General features: G+C 38.2%; 1 protein-coding gene across 1 annotated transcript in view; it reads right to left on the bottom strand.

The window, feature by feature from the left end:
• ADAM28 (ADAM metallopeptidase domain 28) overlaps positions 1–24,214 on the bottom strand; it is a 58,321-nt gene extending 34,107 nt beyond the window's left edge. The window contains exons 1-8 of the mRNA XM_027087966.1: positions 24,149–24,214; positions 16,967–17,070; positions 12,639–12,715; positions 11,073–11,151; positions 9,169–9,245; positions 7,351–7,543; positions 5,525–5,596; positions 4,561–4,632 (exon numbers count right to left, since the gene is read on the bottom strand). Of these exons, the coding sequence (XP_026943767.1) occupies positions 4,561–4,632; positions 5,525–5,596; positions 7,351–7,543; positions 9,169–9,245; positions 11,073–11,151; positions 12,639–12,715; positions 16,967–17,070; positions 24,149–24,200 (726 nt within the window). The 5' untranslated portion in view covers positions 24,201–24,214. The remainder of the gene's footprint in view (positions 1–4,560; positions 4,633–5,524; positions 5,597–7,350; positions 7,544–9,168; positions 9,246–11,072; positions 11,152–12,638; positions 12,716–16,966; positions 17,071–24,148) is intronic.
• Positions 24,215–26,177: the final 1,963 nt, after the last annotated feature.

Below are 26,177 nucleotides of genomic sequence, written 5' to 3'. Positions count from 1 at the left end.
AATATTTTCAATGTACTTTAGATTTTGAAACTTATTTACAACAGCACTGTAAAAACCTTCTTTCCAAACATACTTGTGAAATGGAAGTTACCATCTCTTTTGGCAGACACTAGCATCCCCATTTGTAGGCAAGACAGACACCCTTAGATATTTCAGGTCTATAAACTCCCTTTTTTGGGACAAAGCATCTATTGAAGCTAACTTTTCCTGTTTGCAACCTCAAAAATATTATAATTTCCTGCTAGTAGTTCATGACTATGACTTTACTATAAATATATTTCCTCAAATGCTATGTAACTTCCTCAGAGTCATAATTTTTCAGAATTAGCAAGCCTGACTCGGTGCTGATTTGGACATCAGAAAAGGAACAGGCTACATGAAAAAGTCCTGCATATGTGAGTTACAATAAAGTAAGGGACCTGTAATACTTGAAACTGGACTGAACCAAATAATCTACAATGCATACAGAATAACCTTTAGAAATAACTAGTTAAGCTTATGAGACAATACACTTACTGTAAAGATGAAAACTTAAATTACTACTATAGTTTATAAAACTGCACAGTGTTGGTCAAAGAGTACAAGCTTCCAGTTATAAGATGAGTAAGTTCTGGGGATCTAATGTACAACATGCTGACTAAAGTTAATAATACTGTATTCTATGCTTCAAAATTGCTAAGAGAGAAGATCTTTAATGTTCTCATCGCAGAAAAGAAATGGTGGAATCATGTGACGTGATGGAGGTGTTAGCCAACCTATTAGGTGAGCGAACCTAATCATTTTGCAATATATAAGTATATCAGATCAACACAACACCTTAAATTTGCCCAATGTAATATGCCAATTATATCTTAATAAAGCTGGGGAAAAAAACTACACAGTTACAGGCCTTCTCCTGGGGCAACTTTCTGCTGAGAGACCTGAGGAGATATTTTTTCAAAAAAAACAAGAAAACAAGAAAAGTGTTGAGGAATGCAATTATCATCAAAAGCAAAGTAAAAATCTAATCAGATTAAAATCTTGCCTTTGATTTTTTTCCAACTTCCTTATTCCTCTCTTCTTTATCTTACTCACCTGACAAAACTCCAATCCCGGTTAAAACAAACTCTCCCTTCTGTCTCTCCTCCATCAAGCCCCGAACACAGACAGGGGAAAACAAATGATGTTGGCTGCTTTCGCTTAGAAGCCATGACCACTAACCTCCAGTGGTCTGAACCACCCTCCAGCAAACCTGCTGCATTTCCGAAACCCATTCACTCTCACAACCTTCTATACATTTTTTCATGCTTGCTCTTCTTTCTCAAAAATTCTGCCACTTTCTTTTAAATCCTCACTTTGAGCAGACGTCCCTGCTGCCACATTCATCGAAGAGCATAGATGCAACCAGAAGAGAATCTCCACAAGCTCCCACCCCGTCCACCCACTGGTCTACACCTGTTCAAACAACCTGTGCTTCCCCTTCCTCACTATATGAATGAACTGTGAGCCCAAGGCCAACTTCTCCATGCATGCACTGGACCTGCCATCTCCCCAGATCAAAGAGATTCCTCCAAAAATTATTCCATCTTTTTTTCACTGTCAGTGTTTAGCCTTTTGTGCCGTGGTTCTCTTTAGCATATAAAGGATGCCTCATCGTGGCGGGACTGGAATTTCTCTTTATGATTCTTCCTCCAATGACTTATGCCCCATTTCTCTGCTTCCATTTATAACAAAATTTCTGTATTTGCTGTCTCTAATTCCACTTCTTTCATTGTCTCCTGGACTCCCTGGAATCATGCTTTTACACTCCACAGGAACTTGCTTCATCCAGGAGACCAATAACTTCTACTTTGTTAAATCCAGTGGCCAGTTCCTGGTCCTCACAACATTTCACATCATTGATCATGTCTTCCTTTGATAGATTTTTGTTTCAAGTAGCTTCTAGAATAACAACCTCTCCTGGATTTCCTCCTATCTCACTGTCTACTCCTTGGTCTCACCTCTACTCTCTCACCTCTTCCCCTCTTACTCCTCCTTAGAGAAGTACTTCGAGTATATATCTTTGTGTCCTCTTCCTACTTATCTACACCCATTCCCTTGGTGATTTTACAAACATTTTCTGCAAAGGTCCAGGTAGAAAATATTTTAGGCTTTGAGGCCATGTGGTCTTGGTTGCAATTACTCACCACCTTTGTTATTGTAGCAGGAAAGCAACCATGAACAGTGTAAACAAATGGGCATGACTGTGTTTGAATAAAACTTTATTTTATAAAAAGGCAATAGGCCAGAGTTGGTCCACAGGCTACAGTTTGCTAACCTGTGTCTTATGCCATCTATATGTGCTAAAGTCATAGATTTATATCTATGGACCCGGACCTGCCATCTCTTGCCCTGAACTTCAATATTGTATCTCCAGCATTTCCACCTAGAAATTTTTATACAAAGAGGTATCTCAAAGTTGCTGTGTCCAAAATGGAAATCCTAATCTTTCCTCTGATAGATTTCCATCATCCCCCACCACTGTTCCCCATTCTTGAAGTTGCTTAGGTCAAAACCCTTGGTGTCACCTGACTCCACTCTTTTTCTTATGCTTCTCATCTTCCACCCACCTCGTAAACCCAGTTGACTCTGTCCAGACATCAGATCTTCTCAATAGGTCTCCCATCACTGCCTTTTTCTCTTGTCCTGAATTCCCCTACCTGGTCTTGTTTCTGCCCTTGCTTTCCTTCAGTTTATTTTTAACAGAATGGCCAACGTAATCTTTTAAGAACACAGATCTGAACATGTCACACCTCAGCTCAGGCTTTCCAATGTCTTCCTCATTCATTAAGAATAACAAAGTGCTAAATACCATATGATATCACTTATATGTGGAATCTAAAATATGACATAAATGAACCTATCCATGAAACAGAAACCGACTCACACACATAGAGAACAGACTTGTGGTTGCCAAAGGAGAGGGGGGTGGGAGAGGGAAGGGTTGGAGTTTGAGATTAGCAGATGAAAACTATTATATATAGGATGGATAAACAACAAGGTCCTACTTATAGCACAGGGAATTACACTCAGTATCCTGTGATAAACCATAATGGAAAAGAATATGAAAAAGAATGTATATATATATATGTGTGTGTGTGTGTGTATAACTGAATCACTTTGCTGTACAGCAGAAATTAACATAACATTGTAAATCAACTATACTTCAATAAAAAAAAAGAATAGCAAAGTCCTTACGCAGACCCACAGGGCCTTCAGGTTCTGGCCACTGCTACCTTTAGATGTCATCTCCCACCCTAGCCCTGGCTTATTACAACCAGCCACAATGGCCTTCCCCTTATTCCTCAAACAAGGCAATCTAGGTTCTGCCCTCAGGTCCTTTGCTCTGCCTAGGGTCAGACTTCTCTCCCTTCCTTCAAGTCTCTACTCAAATGTTACCCTATTAGAAATGACTTCCCTGTCTAACACAGCACCCAAGATATCTCAATCTTTCTCCTCCCTCTCTCTCTCTCTTTCTCTCTTTTTAAAAACTCTGCTTTATTTTTCTTTATAGCACTTATCACCATCTTACATACTCTTTATTTGACTTGTTTGTTTGCCTCCTTGAACAAGGATGCTAACTTCCTGAAGGGAAGGATAACTCCTTGGAAAAAAGGATATTTGTCAGTTTTGTCCCCCATTTTATTTCCGTAATCTAGAAAAGTACCGACACAAAGTAGGTGCTCAATAAATATGGCCAGTTCTTGGGGCTCTTTAAGAGGAGTCAGCATACTCTTTGTGGTGAGAAGATGAGATATGACCTTGGTCATTGTATGCACCTTCGTTTTATTTCTATCCTCAGAGGATTTGCAGGACCACAAGTGACTCAGCCATTTCAACTAAGTAGGTAACCATATGTTCAACTAATAGGAAACTAACAAGATTTAAATAGAAATGATATAAAAATCATTTTTTAAAAGTTTTTAGAAATTAGATAATAAAATCACGTTTAAAGAACCAAATCAACAGTTTTACAATGGAAATAGGCGTGGAAATCTAACCAATCTAAGTTGAAATCTTCTCTCTACCATTTCCTAACTTTGTGATTTTAGGCAAGTTATTTTGCATCTTAGAAACTAATTTCTTAGCTATAAATTACGTTTAATAATATGTTAGTGTTGTTCAAGGATTAAATGAGATTAGGTATTGAAAGCTGCTATGTACCAGAGCTTGGCTTATTTTGTTTTTTGGTTGGTTGGTTGGTTGGTTTTCCATTTTCTTCCTTAGATTGGTTTTCTATTGGGATTTGTGTGTCAGCATTTTCTTACTGGGTTTTAGAAAAATAAAAACCATGAAACAAAACCAGCTCCTATACCTTCATGGACCTGAGAATAGTGTGGTGAGTATGTGAGATACTTCTCTATCATGTAATATTAATATTCAATTAAGTTGCCAAAGTTGTGGTCACCCTTCAAGAGCCAGTAAGCAGTATTAGTCTTAGGACTATTGGCTTTTCTTCCCTGCTTCATGAACATTCATAGAAACACCCAATGGCATCACCTAGCAAATTGTTAAAATTACACTTAATAAAATATATCATACCATGTTGATGTAATTGACCATCTCAAACACCCTCTTTCTTATTTCCTCTTGGTCTTGATTGTACTTTTTAAACTACAGACAAAGTATAGACATTGATAGAAATAAATATAATTGGAAGGTAAGAAAAAGCAATTTCACTTTATTTTACTTATTATAACTAATGATCAGTTATAAAAGTTAACACTTAAACATTAAAAACAAAGCACTTCCTTATTTCTCTACCTAAATTAAAGCAGTCTGGAAGAAGAGATGATGTTTTGTCCCCTGAAGTACTAGCTCAGTGTAAAGCTCTAAGGAGCTATTGCAGACATATTTTCAGTTAAATACCATAGTTTCCTAAGCTGAGGAGCACTAGTGCAAGGAATAGTCTACTTATTTCAAAAAATATGAGCAGTAAGTGAATTTAGTATAATAAGAGAGGTCAAAATTTTAGGGTCTGCACTAACTTACGTTATCATAACACAAAAATTTTCCTTTTGAGAGCACACATGTGGACTTCAGGTTTAGAACAATCAATATATAAAATGCATTCTTATAAAAGAAGATTAACAATGAATATTACCAAAAAATCATCTTTTTCAGAAAATTCTATCCATTAGTTTTTTTTTTATTTTATTTACCACTCCCTGATGAGCATAAATTTTAATTTACCAATGATTTAACTACTTAACAGAAGACAAAGTGACAAAGGAATTTAATTGGAAAATAAGTTTGGGGCTCTTAAGACAATGAGAAAGGCGCATTATAGTGCAAAAAAATCAGTTTATGCATATCATATTAGGTGTACATTCCTTAAAAGGAAGATCATATCAGTCTAATTATATGTTATATTTCCTAGGTTCAAAACAATTTGTAAAAAAGAATAGCTCATACTCATTATTTTTAAAAACGTATCCATTATTTAATATCTTGCATAATAAATTTATGTAGTATAGCATTTTAAAATTATATCTGATATAATTACCTCACCATTATCCAGGACCAAAAAATATTCTATGTATTTATTTTGTTCCCAAGCCTTCTGGTCTTTGGATTTCTATAATAAACATAAAAAAGAAGATTACTAAGACAATATCTTTCTCTGCAAGAGTCATTCTTAAATTTTAAATGAGTAATTTTGTAAGAGTTGGTTGGTCTGGGAATGAAGGAAGACAATATTACCATTTTGACTCTAACTAACCATCCAGAATCATCTATAGACAAGGCTCAGAATGTCAGAGGTAGAAGAGACATTGGTGATATTCTAGTCTGGCCCCTTCATTTTTACCAAAGAGTGTAAAGGATTACACAACTGAGTGCTAAAAATAAAACCAAAGTCTTCATATTTTTTGAACGGTGGACTTTCTCCACTAGCCTGCTGTGAAATAGAGGCACGTTAACTTCAGCATCCTCCTAGGGTTTTGTTTTGTTTTGGTTGCCTTTTATTCCTATCCCAGTGAATACACCCTCCTTTACCAATGGTGCAAAGTCCAGAGCCACCGCGGCACCCAGTCTGTCCTTTTCTTCTCAGACAGTGCTTGATCTCCTTCCCACATTCCAAGCCTCCCTATTTTCAGTTTCTTTCTCTCCACAAAATGAAACAAAAACAAAAAAACATGTTTCACAGTAGATTTTTTACTGATCTGGGTTCTTGAACTCTTTAATCAGTAGAAATTGGTAAGAGGCCAGATGAGAAATTCAGACAAGGGTTAGATGCATGAAGTAGGTAGCTACTTGTAACCATCTGGCCTCTAAAGGCAAAGGCTGGAGATATACATTTGATGGTAATTAGTGAACAGTTCTTATTTAAATAAGACATAGCACTGGATGAGATTACCTAGGAAGAATGTGTAGATAAAGTAAAGAATGGGACCCAGTATTGAGTTACATGAGGCCTCTAATATTTAGTGGTCCATCAGAGGCGGGATAACAGTGAGAGGAACTGAGAAGAAGTCGCAAAACCAAACAACAAGATGTCATGAGAGCGAGGTTATTTGCACACAGTTACCAAGGAATTGAGACAGAAAGACTAGAGGCCTGTACCAAGCTAAACCAGGAGATCAACGTTCACAGGAACATATAGCTCAGAGTGATTCTCCTGGACTCTTAGATATCATACCACTGGTAGAATTTAAACCCATAGCAAATTGAATCCAACAGAGATTCTATTTTATTCAAACCTATTCTGTCCAGTGCTTATGCATTCTGAGAACATGTATCAGTAGAAGAGATGATTGGATGTGAAGCGTATCCTAAAGAAAATGAAGGTAATAATGACAAAGTTTTTGTGTATATATTTTATAGTTTCAAACACAAGCAATATTCATTTTCCTTCTGTGACCAGAAGCTGAATTCCAGGTATGAAAGAATATTCTAAGTTCCTGTGGGAAGATCTGATATTTATTTTGCCCACTGCTATATCCCCAGCACCTATGGCGGTACTTTAAGAAAGATTTATTGAATAAATTCATTCATGGAGAAGGCAGGATATTTTATCTCAAAGCAGTAATAATACTTTACACCTTTGTTGTATGTTGTAGCATCGCGAAAGCTGTGTGCTTCTAGGAGGCCAGCATTATATCGATGCATCTTTTTAACCCTTGCACACAACATGTTGTTAATAATAGTTGATCCTTACACACTCATTAAATAAATCGTCAATGTACAGTAAGGTTTTAAGGTCTCTTTAACTTACTAGTTTCAACAATGACTGTAAAGTTTCAGTCAGTTGGAGCTACTAAGACTGGAAACCAGAGCAGCCAGGATGAGATACATGAGAGCACCGCAAATAAAAAATAAAAGTAGGCATACAAGAAGACTGGTGGCCGATGGGGCTGCATTCTGATGAATTTCAGGTACCCATAACATGTCATCCATCCCACAGTTGCTGTTAGTCTTCTGTTCATCAGGATCGTGCTTGAAGAGTGCATGTTCCTGTTCATGCTGATTTGTGGGGCTTAAGGGTTCAATGAAGTACTTTTGATCTCCCTGACTGAAGTAACCCCTGAAAAACACAAGAATCTAAGCTTCCTAAAAATATTCCAGTTCTGAGCACTAAAGCCTTGTCGACTTCAAAAAATGACCAATGCCAAAGCATTCCAAGCTCATGGCAGTAAAATATAGTATAACATTGTAGCTGAAGAGACGCTTAGAGATTACCTAAACTTATTTTCTCTATGAGGAAATTGGACTAGTTGGGGAGAAGTAACTACTGCAGTCATATAGCTAACCTGTGTCAGAACTGGTGCTAGAATGGAAAATTCCTGAGTCTCAGTCAAGTGTCCTTCCGATTCTCATGCCTGGTCTGCTCTAAAGATACACCGACAATAAAAGAGACTTTGAAGTCTTATAGATAGAGTTAAAATTCTGAGTCTATCACTTATTATCCATGATACCATGGGAAGAAGACTTAAATTCACATAGCCTTAGTTCTCCACCTCTGAAATGGGAATAATAATACCTACCTAATAGTATAGTTGTAAAGATTGAAGGAGATAATACATAAGGCACATAATCAATGAATATTATCAATTTCTTCTCGATTCTCTCTGCTAAAGCCCTGAGCTAAGATTCATTTAACCATGAATTAGGGAGCGAGCACCCATTATTCATTAGACACTGGAGCAAGGGCAGAAGGTAAAAGGAAAAGAGTCGTGGTCTCTCATCTCATGGAGCTTATATTCAAATAAGGAAGATGGATGTGGATCGAATAATCACATTTGATCCACAAATATGTACAATTATATGATGTATACGTAATACATGCAATTATGGCAGATAACTGCTAGGAAGAAAGTCTGAGACTATATAGCAGGGAGACTGGACTAAGCATACATGGAAGTAGAAGAGTGGATTGGGGAAATAAGTTAGGTGATTTCTTGCAATAGTCTGCCTAAAGGATCATGGCAGTTTGGACTAGGATGTGGCAGTAGAGAGAGAATGTAGTGAATAATCTCAGGGAATATTTAGAACATATAATCAATAGGGCTTGTTAAATGGATAGAAAATGCGTATTTGAAAGGCAAGAAGTCATCAAGGAACCTAGGTTTCTATATTAGGTGGTTGGTTGACTATATCTTTTATTGAGATAGGAAGCACTGGGAAAATGCCACATGAGGGAGAATATCATTAGTTTGATTTGGAGTATATTAAGATTGAGATTTCCTTAAGACATCCAGATATGGAGAGAGATGGAGATATGGAAGAGGAAGTGAGATAATGAAGTCTGGGCATCAGAAGAGATATCTTACTGTAGACAAATACATGACAAGTCATTAACATCCCAAAAGAAATGGATGTCATAGGCATGGATTGGACACACTAGAGAGAGTTTAGAGTGAAGAGAGGTGTTCCCATTCCCTAAAGATTCTGACTCTAAAACTGGGACTCAAAAACCTATATTTTGAAAACAAGCAAACAAACAAAGACAACTCTGCAAGCAATTCAGAGGTGTAATTTACAAACTACTACCAAGAAAAGCCATGTTTCCTTCAAATTTCAAAATTTTTGAGTCCTTAGAATTCATACTCAACTATAGTATAATTTATTATATTTGAGATTCTTTAGGTAATTAACACACACACACACACCCATCATCACAGGTACAAACAAACCATTATGAAGCCTTACCTTAGACCCCTACATGTGCTGATACTAGCATCAGAAACTTTTTCATTAATGATGTGTCCTTGGTAATAACAGTCATCCTAGAGAAAAGGGAAAAGGGGTTTGACAAAGGAAAAGTGTGCATGTACTTTAGACCCGCTACTAAATTTGAATTTGAAATCTTGAAACAAGATCTGTAATATTTTCAAATCATTTTATGCTGAACAACAAAAAAATTTTTTTTTAATTTCTTTTCTTTTTTTTTGGCTGCATCGGGTCTTAGTTGCAGCACGCAGGATCATCGTTGAGGCATGAAGGATCTTTCGTTGCGGCGTGCTGGCTTCTCTCTAGTTGTGGTGTGTGGGCTCTCTAGTTGAGGCATGCGAGCTCAGTAGTTGTGGTATGCAGGCTTAGTTGCCACACGGCATGTGGGATCTTAGTCCCCCAACCAGGGATCAAACCCTCATCCTCCGCATTGGAAGGTGGATTCTTTACCACTGGACCACCGGGGAAGTCTCCCTAAAAAAATTTTCTTTAAGCAGCCTTTTGTGGTTAAAATCTTTACTATTTAGCTAATGATCCCAAATGCTTAGGGGGCATTAACTAAACACTGTTGTAAATTTTGTTGTTGCCGAAGAAGGATAACAGGGATGAATACAGTTTGGGAAAAAAACAACTCCCAGGTATAAGTTTAAAACCTGAGCCCCCAAAACACCAGGCATTCATTCTTTTCCTTGGCTAATTGCTCAGTAAATTTTCCTAACACTGATGAGCTCTTTCCAACGAATGGATTATTCAGTTTGTGCTGTTATTTCTTGATTTTTCCAAAGAGCGCCACCAGACTAACTAGATTAGTTTAACATCCCTGTATCCACTCGAAGCCAAATGCTCAGTCTTAGCACTTTTTCACATGGATGTACTTCAGTCAAATTCACCTTTCTACTTTGGCACAGGTGAGGTATTGGCCCACATAAACCTCTGTGCATTGCTATGGAAGAAAATGCTTGAAAAACTTCCTCAGAATAGATGGCAAGGATAAAACACTCCTCATACCACTTCATCCTGTCTTCTTCTCTGAATAAAAGTCCAGAGTGGAAATTATTTAGGGAAAACACAGAATTCTACAATTCTACCATTGAGGAAATAGTCTTGAGTTTGAGAGACTACATGATCCTGAGAGGTGATTGGCACTGAATAAGAACACCAGATACATTTAATTCTCTACTTTTCAAATGAAAATAAGTAGCCCTTTCTGCCCACTCTCCTATAAGGAGTCCTTAAAGTCTGGAAATGGTTACCATGGTGGTCAAGGAATACATTTGTTCTTGTCAAACTGTAAAAATGTTAGAGGATCTATTAAGAAATTACTACTGTTTCTGTTTTGTAAATAAGTTCATTTGTATCATTTTTTTTTTAGATTCCACATGTAAGTGGTATCATATGGTATTTGTCTTTCTCTGTCTGACTTACTTCACTTAGTATGATAATCTCTAGGTCCATCCATGTTGCTGCAAATGGGATTTTTTCATTCTTTTTTATGACTGAGTAATATTCCATAGTATATAGGTACCACATCTTATATACACTACTATATATAAAATAAGATAATCAATCAACAAGGACCTACTGTATAGCATGGGGAACTCTACTCAGTATTCCATAATAAGCTATATGGGAAAAGAATCTGGAAAAGAACAGATATATATACATGTATAACTGAATCACTTTGCTGTACACCTGAAACTGACACAATATTGTAAATCAACTATACTCCAATATAAAATAAAAATTAAAGAAAAGAAATTACTACTGTGAAAAAAACATTGTTGCCATAACACCATTTCACTTTCACTAATTGGCAATGACACTGCTTCTGAGTGTGTGGGTCACACGCCAATTAGCAATGAATTTAGGATACTCTGTCTTACCATGATCTGTGGGCTCGTGGTGACCTCCTTTCCAGTGGAATTATAATATGTTTCCGTGTAGCCTGGTGCAAGGAGACCCCTGAGGGTGGGAGGAAAATGTCATGTTTACTCATGCTAATTGCAAAGTCCAGTGATCAAAGCCAGAGCTTTCCCTGGGTGTGGAGAAAAGTTTTACCTCTTAGCCCCTCAGGGCAAATCCAAGCATGAAAGGGATGCTTAAACTGGAGAGAGTGGGAAGGGCAGGGACATTCCTGAGTAGTGTGGAACAATGTCTGTTTCCTCATCAGACTCTGCCTGTTTGAGGAGAGATTTGAGGAAGAAATAGAACTGAGTAGGGCAAAGTTGATAAAAATGACTGAAAAGAGCAATGTTCTTCCCCACAGCTAAGGACGACTGCCTTTTTCACCCAGTCCTTGTCAGTTACCAGTAACTGTTAACAGTTGCAGCAGTGGAAAGTGTATTGAAAATTGACTTGCACTTGGTAGTTTGGGCTCTTTCAGCATTCTCACTGAGCTTCCTAAAGTTCTTTCAATTATCCACCAGCAAATAGGAGTCTGAATATATTTTTAAAAGAGGCAGGGCAAGGAGAAAAGGAAGTAACTAATATGTATTCTATACCCTCTCCATCCTGGCTGCTGGGATAGACCTATTACACATATCATTTAATCATTTCAACAATCCTACCAGATAAATATTACTCTCCTTATTTTTCAGATGAGATTAAACAGTTCAAGTGGCAAAGAATCCTATCCAGATTTGTCTGAATTCAAAGCCATACTATTTCCATTGTACCACACTGTTTCCAAACTCTCGACAGTGTGGCTTTTTGCAAAAGGTGATAGTCTATTTGAGGGGAAAAAAAAAATCTCGTTGCCCTATACTGAACAATTGAGGGATTAAAAAAACTTGAAAGCATAGAATTAGGAAGAAACTACTTTGGATATGGTCTAGATATAGGATGATCAAGATCTGGGTGAGAGCTGAGGTAGTGAAATTTGAAAAAGAATGTTGAATTTCAATGAACTGAATGAAGAGAATGAAGGAATACAGGAAAATGTAATGTATGAGAAAATGGAGGGTTGGTGGTTGGCTGGGTAGAAACAGCATTGGCGTTGCAATCAGGGGACCCTGAGTCAGTTTTTACCACTGACTTGTTTTTTGGCCCTAGAGTTTACTTAACTTATGTATGTCTTGTTTTTCTGATGAAAATAGTTGCAAATTTTTTAAATATCTAATCTTTCAGTGTTAAAATAACAAAATTCAGTGGGGGAGACTTAAAAATCTATGTGCTGTTTCATAGAAGTTGATAAAATATACGTCTGCTCGCACCTCGTTCATTGTGTTTTATGACTTCAACTGGCAGAACACTAGGGAACTGTTACCTTACTCAGTGTCTCTGCTACTTCAGTACAAACAAATACTCGTGGAAGCCCTTGGGTCACTTGAGAGTAAAAGATGATTAGCCAAGGTTTGTGGGAGTCATAAGTAGTAACAGACTCAGTCATCACACTTGCCACATGCTAACTGGCTGTTGGTGAGGATAGTATCAGAAGTAAAGACGCTTACTTGTTTTTCTTCAAGTAAAGCACTGCGATTTTTCCATTAACTGTCATTTCATACTTCAGTTCAGTTTCAAATTTTTCCTGCAAAAATGCACAAACACTTACTGGTGATTAAAAACATACACACACAGATTCACTTGGCTATGTCCATCTGTCTCATCATTAGAGAGCAATGCCTGCTTTTCTTTAACAGTGGTCTCTGTAATTCCAAATGTCTGCTTCTGCCTTTTTTAACAAGTCAAGCTGCCAACTGAATAGACAAATTATCTGAGACCTTTATACAAACCCATCTATCCATCCAGGCAGCCTCACATTCTACAAAGAGGATGTGAGTGTGGGTTATATGCCAGGCACTGCTAAGTTCTGGAAACTGGCCTCTGAGCAGGAAAAATTGGTACTGACTGTCAGAAAGCTTACAATATTGTGGAAAGACAGACAATAGAAGTGAGTTATATGATAAGGGGTATGAATCTGGAAGCAGGGTAGGATGTCTCACGTCTTAAGGGCAGGGAAAGACTTTCCTGAGGAAGGAACATGTCAGCTGAGATATGAATTAGCCAGGTGACACAGGGTGGGGAAGTTATTTGAGAAGAAGTACTACTATGCACACAGACCCAAAGACCCGCAAGCCTCTCAACTGATGATTTGGTCTAGAGGTCTTCTCACTGCTACATGGAGGGCAGAATATGGGCAAAATAACATGAATTCGTACCATAAGGCAAGAAGAAGTCATCAGGAAGAAAACATAGTCTTGGGTGTTCAGAAAGAGAAGAAAATGGCACTTCTAGTAAACTGTGTGGAAAAGGAGAACTATTTTAAGTTTAGATTTATATATACAGGAGGAGATAGGTCTATACAGAAGAATTTTAAAGAAGATGTTATCAGGTACTGAATTCTGACTTTGTCCTATAAAACAGGGTTATTAGCCATGGTGACATGTAATATCTACCAATTCACTGGGAAGTACTAGGACATTGTTGTTATTAAAGAGATCCAATATGGCAGAGCAAACGTGATAAAGCACCAGTTATTATGGACTCAGTGATGCTTCCACTGTTGTGTTACACCTAAGGTCAAGCTTTCTTGTCTCCTCCCTCTCCTGAAGGAGAGAAAAGGACCTGAACTCATCCAGGGACAATAGAAAGTTAGAGCCAAATGAGAAGGCAATCCAAATAAGAGGGGATATATGTATACATATAGCTGATTCATTTCGCTGCGCAGTATAAACAGAATATTATAAAGCAACTATACTCCAATAAAAATTTTTAAAAATAAAATTGTTGATAAAAAAGAAAGGGGCTTCCATGGTGGTGTAGTGGTTGAGAGTCCGCCTGCCGATGCAGGGGACACGGGTTCGTGCCCTGGTCCGGGAAGATCCCACATGCCGCAGAGCAGCTGGGCCCGTGAGCCATGGCCGCTGAGCCTGCGTGTCTGGAGCCTGTGCTCCGCAACGGGAGAGGCCACAACAGTGAGAGGCCCACGTACCGTAAAAAAAAAAAAAAAAAAAAGTTAGAGCCATCTGGTCAGAGTATTGTGCAGGGATTTACCATCTCCAAGGTCAGTTATTTCAGCTAAAATTTCCTTTAAATTTTCAGTTATTGAAGTGTGTCTCTGGTGTCAAAAATCTCAGACTATAAATATCCTACACTGTGGGTCTAGAGGAGGGGAAGCTGCTCTAATTGAGTTTACTTTCATGAATAACAGGAGCTGGAAAAAAGCCTGAGGGTTGAAAACAAACGTCATGGAGAACTGTTGTCACCACTTCTTGTTCAGGCTTAAGAAAGGCCAGATAAAATGAAAATATTAGGAGGATACCAGATATGACCGTCCAAACAGAAGAGCCTTCCAGATATCTGTTTTCTGTCAGCAATGGATTTTAGTAGATTTTCAGATAAAATATTATTTGGAGGTTGTTTCAGAAAAGATAATTGGGTAATGGGAGTTTTAGCCAATACTATCATAGAGGGTACGGATGAAAGAAAACAGCAAAGAAGAAAACCAGAGACTATACGAAAGAGGGTGCGCTGGGTAATGTTATAACTGTACTTCTCAAGTAGAAGCTCATGGTGGAGAACAATGCCTGCTAATAAGAAGTGTGTCTTATTTGTATTCTATCTAGGTTCTGAGCTATGGGTTGGGAGAGGAAATAGGCACCTTTATTTGGAGAGCTTCCACTAGAAGGAAATGATTTGGAGCTCACTGAGTAAGATTAACTGGGCACAGGGACATATAAATAAAAATTTCCTCCAGGAAACACCATGGGTAAGGTCTAGTGGGTGGATTGGGACGGTTAGAGTCCTGTATGGTTCTGAGATGGAAACAGAACTGTAAAGTCAACATGATGCCTGTGAATACACAAAGGAAACCCTGTAGCCCAACTATTGTGATAACATACAGTAATCCGAGGCCTCTGAAAGCCTTGGTGGACCTAGCTAAGGCCTGACGTTGTTCTTAATAGGGGAGGCATTGTGATGCCAGATTTTTTTTTTTTTTTTTTTGCGGTACGCGGGCCTCTCACTGTTGTGGCCTCTCCCGTTGCAGAGCACAGGCTCCGGACGCGCAGGCCCAACGGCCATGGCTCACGGGCCCAGCCACTCCACGGCATGTGGGATCCTCCTGGACCAGGGCACGAACCCGCGTCCCCTGCATCGGCAGGCGGACTCTCAACCACTGCGCCACCAGCGAAGCCCCAGATATTTTGTTTTAAGGCATGGACCAACAGCAAGATGATTTTGGCCTCTAAGGAAGCATGTGATCTGAAGACTGCAAGAACAGTGACCACCTTTGGAATGTAAGTTTCAACATCGGGGACCTTGACTGAGAATGTGTTGACTATACATCTATGCAGGTTTATAGGAAATGTATTCCACTTACACTCATTCATTTGTCTATTTGTTTACTTACTCATTTGCTCACTTATTCAACAAACGCTTATTCAGGTCTCCTTATGCCATGTATGTAAAATACAGTCAAGAATACAATCATGAATCAAATCTTTAAGATTCTGTCTTGGCTGTTAGTGCCTCCTCCAGAAAATGTTTCAGAGGATTACTTCATTCTAGCTCAAATCTTAAGTAATGTGGCCAGGTGTGAGGAAGTCAGAAAGATGGGCCATGCTCTTGGCATACCTGACAGGTAATGTTGGTGCCTTAATTCTCTGGTCCAGCAGAGGGCACAGTGGTGTCATAGTAAGTACAAGAGTCCTCCTCTTCACTGCCTTGAGAAGTGATCAATCCAGACTGAGATCTGTGTAGATACAGGGATCCCCTCTGTCCCATGCACTCTAAATTCTAAATGTTTCACGTAATTGCTAATCAATTATTTGCACAAGGAAGACCAAGAGTCTCAACACAGAAACCACAAAGTTAATTTCTAGCAACTTGGCTTTCACCTCAAAATATTCAGTGGAAAATGTAGTTGGCATTTTTAAGAGACTGCCAGAAAGCATTTGAAGAAAGCCATATTGACAGGGAATCCAATGCATATGGGTCCTATATAAATTTAGCAGAAACATTTTGTTGAGAGACAATTATTTTGGGAAACAGAGTCTACTCTGGGTTCTGTTGCTATACATGTGTTTGCTTTAGAAAAAATAATTTGTGAGGAACTTTGTCCAGTTGGGGAATATGAGCTTCCAGTGAGTTTCATCTTACAATAGGTAGATGTAGAAGCTGTCATTTATGTCTCATTTATTTGTATTTTCCTGGCTCCCAGCAGAAGACTTCCAGGTGTAGGTAATTAGAAAATTGCTGTGGAATGAATCATCATGTTTTAGCTTTCCTCTTCTGACTGAGAATGTGTGTTTTGTCAAGTGGTAAGAATTCTACAAACTTTAATAGCCGACTCTTGAAAAAACAGAGGTAAATTTTATGTTCGATTACAGGAATTAATCCTAATTTACTACACATATATGCATTTATTCACCCACAGTATTTTATTTTTTACTTCAATTTTAGTGCTCACGGTTTTGTTTGTATGTGTGTATGTATAGATGATAGATAGATAGAGATATACAAAGAGATAGACAAAAGAAGTTGCATCAAATTCTTTAGAAGTAACAGAATAAGTTATAAATTACCATAAATAAAGTTCACCCTCTGTGTGACCTTGGACAGTTAGTTTATCTCAACTGCCAGAACTTTAAAATCAAAATAAAGCTAATAATAGAATGTTGGGTTATCGTGAAGATTAATAAAGGTAAGACAGGTTAAAAAACACAAATGTGTGTATGTATATATATCTACATATTAAATATAGTTATATATATGTGTATGTGTGTGTGTGTGTGTGTGTGCCTGTATTCAAAATTCTTTATTAAATCAAAAGCTGTACCTGTTGACCTGGATCCTTGACCTCTCTTTTATGCAGTGGATGAAGTCTTCTGGGATAAACCACTTCATAGTTTTTCACTCCAGGGAGTTCTTTTATAGAATTTACTGAGCAAAAAAAAAAAAAAGTTAGAGAAGATTCAGCTAAGCAGAACTAACATATGCTGTTCGGTAGTAGTCATGTTGATTGCGTTTCTGATGAATGATGCCACACGCAGGGGCTTTAACTGAGTTATGTGAGAGAGTTATAAAAGTGCAGACACCAGAAAAGATCAACAAAATCAGAAGCCCACTCTTCCTCTCAGATCTTTAATCTATATCTTCAGATATTTTCCCACTGAAAGTTTACCGGTGTTTCTCAGCTTAGTGAAGATATTTAATATCTTCACTAAGATAAAAGATAATTCAAAGATAAAAATAATTCAAAAACACTTAGTGAAGATATTTCCTCACTAAGAATTTTCCCGCTTCTCTTTACCACTTTGTGTCCCCTAGGGGAAGGTAGCAAACAGTTCAGGCAAAAGCCAGGACAGGAGAACAGAAGCCAAAGTAATCCTCTAAGAACCTAATCAGTGTCAGAATAATCAAACTGAAGCACTCTGAAACTACACAGTGTCACAAAAATGAAAAAACTAATGGATGCCATTTCAGATTCTAATATATTTTTCTTGGGTTTTCCAACAGCAATATTTTACAGTAACGAAAGAAACGAAATCAGTAAGAAAAGGCTCCAATATCAGCTCCATAGAATGGGCTGACTTTTGCAGTACAGACATACCTTCATTTTTGAATACAAAACATGAAAAATATGAAACCTGGAGAAGCAGACAATTAGAACACTAGGACTGGCCTGGAAGGAAAACTTCTGAACCTGCAGTTATATTGAAAGAGAATTGGAAAGATTCAACCTACTACTGGCATCTTGAATTCTCATTTCAATGTTGTTTCTAGAAGTTATGTTTTTTAGAGAAATTTTTTCCCAAAGCTGATGCTGAATTTTCTATTTTCTTTTTTATTTGCCCACATGGTCCAGTCCCTGCTCTGTATAAAGAAGTGCCTGAGGAAATGTCAACAGACCAGCTCTTTAGAGGTTAAGGGGCTGCAGATCCACAGAGAATGTAGGTACAAGGGAACAGGGGTCCACAGGATGGCCCCAACCCAGCAGTTTCCTAACTAGAACTGGAAAGGCTTTAAATGACTAGAGGGTAATTCTAGCTCATTAAAATAGGCAAACCTAAATTCTATGATAACATAAATTTATGTGATGGGGTTGATCTTTTAGCAAATAAAACAGTATTTTTCATTAGTCACTTTGCATGAATGTACACTTATCCCAGTGATGTTCCAGAGAATAAATGCTTATTTTTTCAAAGTTTCTTCAGAAACTAAAGTAGAAACTTTTCAAGATTCCTAGTGATGTCAATTTTCTTTTATCATTTTAGGATGGCTTTCATTCTTCTGACCATTCAAGAGCCATTTGCATATCTAACTTTGAAGAATAGAAAAAGTGATTAAATTTGCTAAAAGCTCACTGGGTCAAAAATGGAGTGTTAAAGAGATGAAATGGCATTTCTTTCACTGGCTCAAGATTTACTGTTAAAAATAATTCAGAAACACTTAAAGCCGTGGCGTCAACACTAGACTACATTAACTTTGGGTTTAGTTTGGGTTTTTTAATTGTGAAAAGAGGGGGCAGATTAAATGATCTTGAAGAACAGTTCAAGTAGTCTACAACTTATGCAAATAAATACAGAATCTCCAATGATCTCTTTGAATAGGCTGGGCATCTTTTATTTCTATTTAATTAATTTTTGGTATAGGAAAATAATAATGTTAGTTTTAAAACAATAAGCGAGGTTCAAAAGCCTAAAGGAACAGTAAATCAGTCATTTTCTTTCCATCGAGTGAAAATTTTCCTAATTATCATAATTATTTCAAAATAATAAGATGCCAAGAGTAAGAAAATTACTCTTGCCAGAAATTAACTGATGGTATCAATTCCGTACAGTCTCCTGTTACTCTCTAAGTACACCATAAGGCACCCGCATGCTGTCTGGTGGACTGTGTTCAATCAATGCAATTAGTCCCATTAATATGGAGCTCATGAAGCCATATATTCACCAACATTGCAACCAGAGCAACTCTTCTAAAAATGCTGTATGAAACACACATTATTCTGATGGGAAATATTAGTCTAAGCTGCCCTCAGTTCATAAAATAATAACTACCCAACTAATTCTTTTTATAAAAGCAGAAAGGGATAACACTCACATGCTCCCCTTCAGAAGTGGTGAGAAGGGGACAGGCCAATCCAACCAACACAAGTTTTCTCTGATATACACATTGATCTCCATGCCTCTAGTTACTTTCTAAATGCTAATGTTTCCCAACTGACTATGAAATGTGGAGTCTAAGTATGTAAATCAGTGGAGAAATTTCTTTCCAACTCTTTGTTTGATGGCCAAGCACTTCCAAATGGCAACCAAAACAAATCAGTGAATAAACTAAACCAGGATATTTTTTAAAACGCCTCCAGCAACCTCTCACTTTCTTCAGTGTGAAGTGAACAGATTTCCAGCTTTTCACATTCTTACAACAGGGTACATTCTCTAAAGAAAACAGATAGAATTTCCCTTAATGGCCCTTCTTTTTCTGAAACCAAGAAGGCCCTGAAAGAATGAGATTTGAGATACAACAAATTATACAGCAGTTAAAGAGGCAACAGACCTAAGTGTTGTTTGGCTCATCATCCTAAGGTGTGATGGTGCCGTCTCCTCCCCGCTGTAGAACAGCACACTAATTATTTTAAGGCCTGTGGAACAAACACAACTAACTATCATCCAGGGATTACACAAATCTGAGATGAAACACAATATGTTTCTACTAATTCACTTTAATACTTGCTTTTCTCTCTCCCACAGAACTCACAGGATGGATTAGTTTTGATGAGCAAAACCGGATCAAGAAAAAGAAAACTGTTATTTGGCTTTGGGTTAGATCATTATTTTCACTGTTTATTAGTTTTAGAAAAGTGAAATCTTTGGGGGGGGTACTTTTAAACACTTCTTATTTGGCAATAATTTCAAATGTATACAAGAATTGCAAGAATAGGAATAGTACAAATAACATCTTTATATCCTTCACCCGGATTTACCTAATTCACAGATTTACCCTTTTGCCAACATGTTCATGAATGACAAAGTATTCTTGTAAGCCACCAATATTTTGAGGTTGTTGTCACTGAGATTTTGAATATTCTCAGTCTCTCACTTATATACATATGTGTATATACACATACATATGTATATAAATATACATACACATACACACAATTTTTTCTAACCATTTGAGGATGAGTTACACTACATACATCATGGTTCTTTACCCCTACAAACTTGAGTATTTCCTAAGGACAAGAATATTCTCTTACACAGCCATAGCACAGCTCTCAAATTTAAGAAATTTAACACTGAGCCAGTACTTTTATCTAATCTACCATCAGTATTCCAGTTTTGTCAATTGACCAAATAATATCCTTTATAGCATTTTCCCCATTCCAGTGCAGGATCCACTCTAGGGTCAGGTATTTTATCTAGTTTTCATGTTTGTGGCCTCTCCCGTTGCAGAGCACAGGCTCCGGACGCGCAGGCTCAGCGGCCATGGCTCACCGGCCCAGCCACTCTGCAGCATGTGGGATCTTCCCGGACCGGGGCACGAACCCACGTCCACTGCATTGGCAGGCGGACTCTCAACCGCTGCGCCACCAGGGAAGCCCTCTTTACTCTCTTTTAATCTGGAAACTTCTCACCTTCCTTCCACCCTCCCTTCATCCTTCCTTCCAACCGTTTTCTTTCTTTCTTTCTCTTTCTTCCTTCCTTTATCTCTCTTTCTCTCTCTGCCTCCCTCCCTCTGTCTTTAGAAAAGTTAAATCTTGTTGACAAGATTAATCTACCAGACATTAGTCTGGATGGCTACTTTATTTTTTAATGTGTTTGGAGCCATTTTAGAGTTTAGCCCCTTTGTACATAATACTGATATTTCCATTTTTCTTCAAATCTTTTCAAAACTGTTGAAAGCAATGTCTTTTCAAACTAAATGCATGATGTGAAGCCCTGAATCAGGGTTTATGCAATGACATGGACTTAAGTTCTGGGATTCTCTGTACCCCATCAAGCTACCCCATCAAACTATCTGGTGATTTTAAACTTCATGCAGTAAAAGTGAGTACAAACACTACAGGAAAAAAGACATCCTAATTATGTCTATCACTTTGGCTCTAAAGATCAAATTACGTATACTCTTTGGGGTCTTCCAGTCGACTTATGAAGATAGGAAGAAATTGCAATTTGAAATAAAATAATTTCAAAAAGTACTGTACCCCCTGGATAGTCTGCTGAAGTAAAGAAATTTCTCCTTCTTCACCCCCAAGCACCTGTCACATTCTTTAAATTTTTTTCCCTTTCCTACAATGAAATCTTATAAGTTATTTTTCTCAGGGGATTGTAAAGCTCATTACAAACAGTTGGCCTGATTTGACCTCATGTTTTAATTTCGCATATGTAAGAACTGGGCAGGAGTCATGGTTGGAGGGGCACATACTTATTCTCTGGATGATGGGGGCAGAGAAACAAAAAAAGGAGGAGATGGGAAAATGGAAATTGCTTTACTTCTTACATTTCAGTGGGTATTTCATTTCAGGGTTATTTCAGGGACCATGGAGACATTCCTTTTTTTTTTTTGGCTGCGTTGGGTCTTGGTTGCTGTACACGGGCTTTCTCTAGCTGTGGTGAGCAGGGGCTACTCTTCATTGTGGTGCATGGCCTTCTTATTGCCGTGGCTTCTCTTGTTGCGGGGCACGGGCTCTAGGCTCGTGGGCTTCAGTAGCAGCACACCGGCTCAGTATTTGTGGCACGTGGGCTCAGTAGTTGTGGCTCACAGGCTTAGTTGCTCTGCGGCATGTGGGATCTACCGGACCAGGGCTCGAACCTGTGTCCCCTGAATTGGCAGGCGGATTCACGGAGACATTCTTGAAAATACACAATGGAAAATAAAAAAGAGGGGGCAGCTTTCTGTTCCAGATGGAAGATAAGGGAAGGCAGCTTTCTGTTCATCCCCCCATCCTCACAAAAGCCACTTCAGAACCTCTGTCCCCTTCTCACCAAGTATTCAGAGATGTCACACTTTGAGACATGACCTCTAAAAATGTTTTGTCTCTTGGGGCAAATGATGTGAATGCAAAGACAGGAGAACAGAATCAACTGGTATGCCCAGATTCACTGAAAAGGCTATAATGTGGGTGGACCGCACTGGTAGCTATGTTATTCTGTTAACAGATCCCGCTTGATCTTTATGCTGTTGGGTAAGGCTAGTACACAAACAATTCTTACGTTTCAACCAAGCAAAGTGTCCCAGAGAGTGTTCAGTGATCCTACTTTTGGAGAATGTAGGGAAAGAAGATTTCTATTAACTTTGACTCAAAAAATAGGAATTTTAAGTCAATAATTTAAATTCCTAGCACAGTTCTATACCAAAAGATGTTAAGTTAAAACTTTCCCAAGTCTGAAAAACAAATCAGAAACCAGCGTAAAAGGAAAGTCGCTTTTAGTGACAAAGTACTGTGTGGGCAAAAGGGGTAGGAGAATATTTCCCTACCTAACCCCATCCTTCTTGTTGATAATGTGTTCCCATTTCTAGGTCCCGGCAAACATTCTAAAGCCCAGGAAAAGGTTTACCAGGGAAGGAGTCTCACGCACTGAAGCTAACGTGCTGAATTTCAATAAGCTCTCGAAGTAGAAATAAACAAAGGAAATGTGTTAGCCAATTTAATTTAACCAAAATCTAACTGGAGAATTCATCAGAGATGGAGAGATATGCTAGATATAATTGATTATTAGGAAGTAATATTACTCTACTTTTGAATTCTTAAACTAAAAATTGCTGCTCACCATCTGGCACTACAAGAATGAAGTCACTTGGGGCTTCCCTGGTGGCGCAGTGGTTGGGAGTCCGCCTGCCGATGCAGGGGACACAGGTTCGTGCCCCGGTCCGGGAAGATCCCACATACCGCGGAGCGTCTGGGCCCGTGAGCCATGGCCACTGAGCCTGCACGTCCGGAGACGCGTACGCCGGAAAAAAAAAAAAAAAAAAAAAAAGAATGAAGTCACTAGCCACTGCAGTAGTTGACCTTCAATACGCAGCCTGAAACAGGAGTTCAGGGCCGGCAAAGATCAGAAATGAGGCACTCTGTACTCTGGGAAAAACTGGCAGAACACACCTTCAGATAATTAGATACTTTTAGGAGAAGATGTTATGAACCCAATTTCTTGCATTTTCTCATATCTAGAAAAGCTCTAAAATTATTAATGGAGACATCCGCTCACTGTGACTAGCAGCAACCTCCTGCCAAAATGTACGCTTGAGTCCATGGGTCCCCCTTCACCAAAACGCATAGTACTGATCTCCCTGCCCTACTTCTTCCGAACAGTTCCTCACAGTTATCTGAGAAGTTGTCTCCCAGGCTACAGTCCTCATTTTGCCCCAAATAAAACTTCACTCACAACTCTCACATTGTGCTTTTTTTTTCAGTCGACAAATGTTTGATCTAACCAGCAAAATGGAAGTGAATGATCAACATAAGTTCAACGGCAACACTGTTTTGATCAAGTAATATCACAGTGCTTTATAAACATGAAATGGGTCCACTACTTATTTCTAATTCGTCATATTTATCATCACCAATAATGAAAGGACTAAATATAAAAATGTGATTGAAAGGAATAGGACGAATTGAACTGGCCCCAATAATAATAACAGATACTTTCTGAAGCCTTCTGTACCACAATAACCAGTCAAACCTGCCTCATCTTAACTGCTCTAAAAACTGACAAGGTTGATCTGGGTGCATTCCATTCTTTGATGCAAAGATCACATTCACTGCTTAAATGATGCTGAATGAAATTTCCCCTCTGATTTCTAAGTGTTCTCAGATCAGACGTGTAAATATTGATTCAAGAAGTCTGCTTGCCTCTCCGTTACACTGAATGTTTAAATCAGTCAGGGCCCCCCAAAACAAATTAAACCAGCTCAACTGGTTAGTAAAATTGGTTAAAAAAAATACTGGGAGAAGATGAAAAGCAAGCAGTTCCCTGGGTATTTAACAGAACCTGAAAAGGAGTTAAACACCTACCTGGAAGTGGAGAAAGGAGGAGAGTGGCTGTCAAAAGAAGCCCTGGCCACATGCTGGGTGATCCCAGGAGCCTGGTGTCTGTCCTTCTGTCTCAAGCAGACGTGCACTGGGTCTGTCCCTTCCTCTCAAGTGAGACAGAATGAAACCTCAGGGTTCATTCTTGTCTCTGCTTCAGGAAGTGTTTACTAAAGGTGTTGCACAACCTCAGGGCTCTGGTCCTGTGACAGTGGCACAGCAGGCGGAAGTTCTGGCCGCAGTCTGGCTCTAAGATCCCTTGATCCCACGCTATTGTTTCTCTTTCTTTCTTCCCCATATTCCCCACTCAGAAGTAGTACATTTCCAGTAAAATACTATATTCCAATAAGCCACTGCAATAATGGCTTCAATGCAGCTTGATAAATGTGTGTATTTATTATGTGTGTAATAAATATATATGTATGTACACACTACTATATATAAAATAGATAACCAGCAAGGACCTCCTGTATAGCACAGGGAACTATACTCAGTGTTTTGTAATGACCTCTAAGGGAAAAGAATCTGAAAAAGTATATATATATTAGTAAATATATATATACACATATATACATGTATATATAAAAGTATATATATATATGTAGCTGAATCACTTTGCGGATCCCTGAAACTAACACAACACTGTAAAGCAACTATACTTCAATAAAAAAATGAATAAATAAAAATTAAAAAAAGCAAAATAAATAAATACATGTATATGTATTTGCTATGTTGGCAAAAATTTATTGAGAAGGTTATCCTCTCACATATACATGTGGTTCAGTGAAGCAATTTCTGATCCAATCCCATTATTATATAAAACTCTCTTTTCCAATTATTTTGTATCCTTAGCCTGTTGTTCCACAATGGCGATCTCAGGGAGCTTGAACTCTCATGAAATAAGAATGTAGGACTCTATAAGCTCAAAGTTTTTCAGCTCTCCAAGGGTATTCGTATCATCAATAACAACCAAGAGAAGGGGGTAGGGGGAAGCCTTTAAGACTCAAAAGATGTAATTTCCAGGATAATTTCAGGAGTCGTCACAGGTGGTAGTGAGTCTAAGCTGGCATGCCCAGATATCACACAGTATAGCTAATATTAATTAGAGCTGCTTACCAAGTTCCAGGTCCTTTATACTAATTATCATATTGATTCTTATGATACTCCTGTGTGATAAATATCATCTTACCCATATTTTGTATATGAAAAAAACTGGGGTTTAAAAAGATAAAAAATTCAGAAGATTAAGACTCAGTTTTCCTCATTTTATAGAATAAATAGAGTAAGCAGCTCGCCCACAGTCACCTAGCTAGCAAGTGGTAGGAGTGGAATTTGGACCTGGTGTTGTCTGATCTCCTACTCACAGACTCTAATGCTTCCTACTTATGCAGCTGATTTATACACCCAGTTATATTTCTGTTGAGAAATAAATATACAATTCCTACTAAAAAACCCTGAAGTATTATTACAAAACCCATTCCTGGTCCACTAAAATTATGCATCATTTTATGGATTCTGAGCACATTCTTATACTAGTGATTGCAATGAAAAGGGATATCTCTAAATGATAATACACATATTGGCCAACAAGCATAAGGGAATTTTTTAATCTAGTTATTGAACATTTCAGCCATCAGGATTGGGAATCTCACAGGTGTCTTGTCTCTTCCATCCAAGTTCTACTGGTTTGTTTTTTTCAGGGAACAGAAAGAATACATCTGCTTTTAAATGATTACATGGCTTTTCTCCATTAATTCTGTACACATTCATTAGTATCTTATGCATAGGACACTGAGGTCATGGCTGAAAACACAATCATTTCCTTTTAGATGCTTACAGTCTGGTGAGGCAGATAGGCAAGAACGGTTACCATGAAGTTGTGCAAAGTGAGTACTGTCCGTATATCACAGTACCTTGTGTTTAGTGCTATGATAGATTTAGGCATAGAGGTCAGAAGTCAGAGGTGACCTCTATGCCGAAATCCTATCAGGGCAAGGAAGGCTTCCTGGAGGCA

The sequence above is a fragment of the Aethalodelphis obliquidens genome, unplaced genomic scaffold (assembly GCF_003676395.1).
Source record: "Aethalodelphis obliquidens isolate GAN/ISIS:26980383/991018 unplaced genomic scaffold, ASM367639v1 scaffold61, whole genome shotgun sequence".
NCBI classification, from domain to species: Eukaryota; Metazoa; Chordata; class Mammalia; order Artiodactyla; family Delphinidae; genus Aethalodelphis; species Aethalodelphis obliquidens.
The sequence above is the reverse complement of the archived record's forward strand: the minus strand, read 5'-3'. Positions and strand labels throughout refer to the sequence as shown.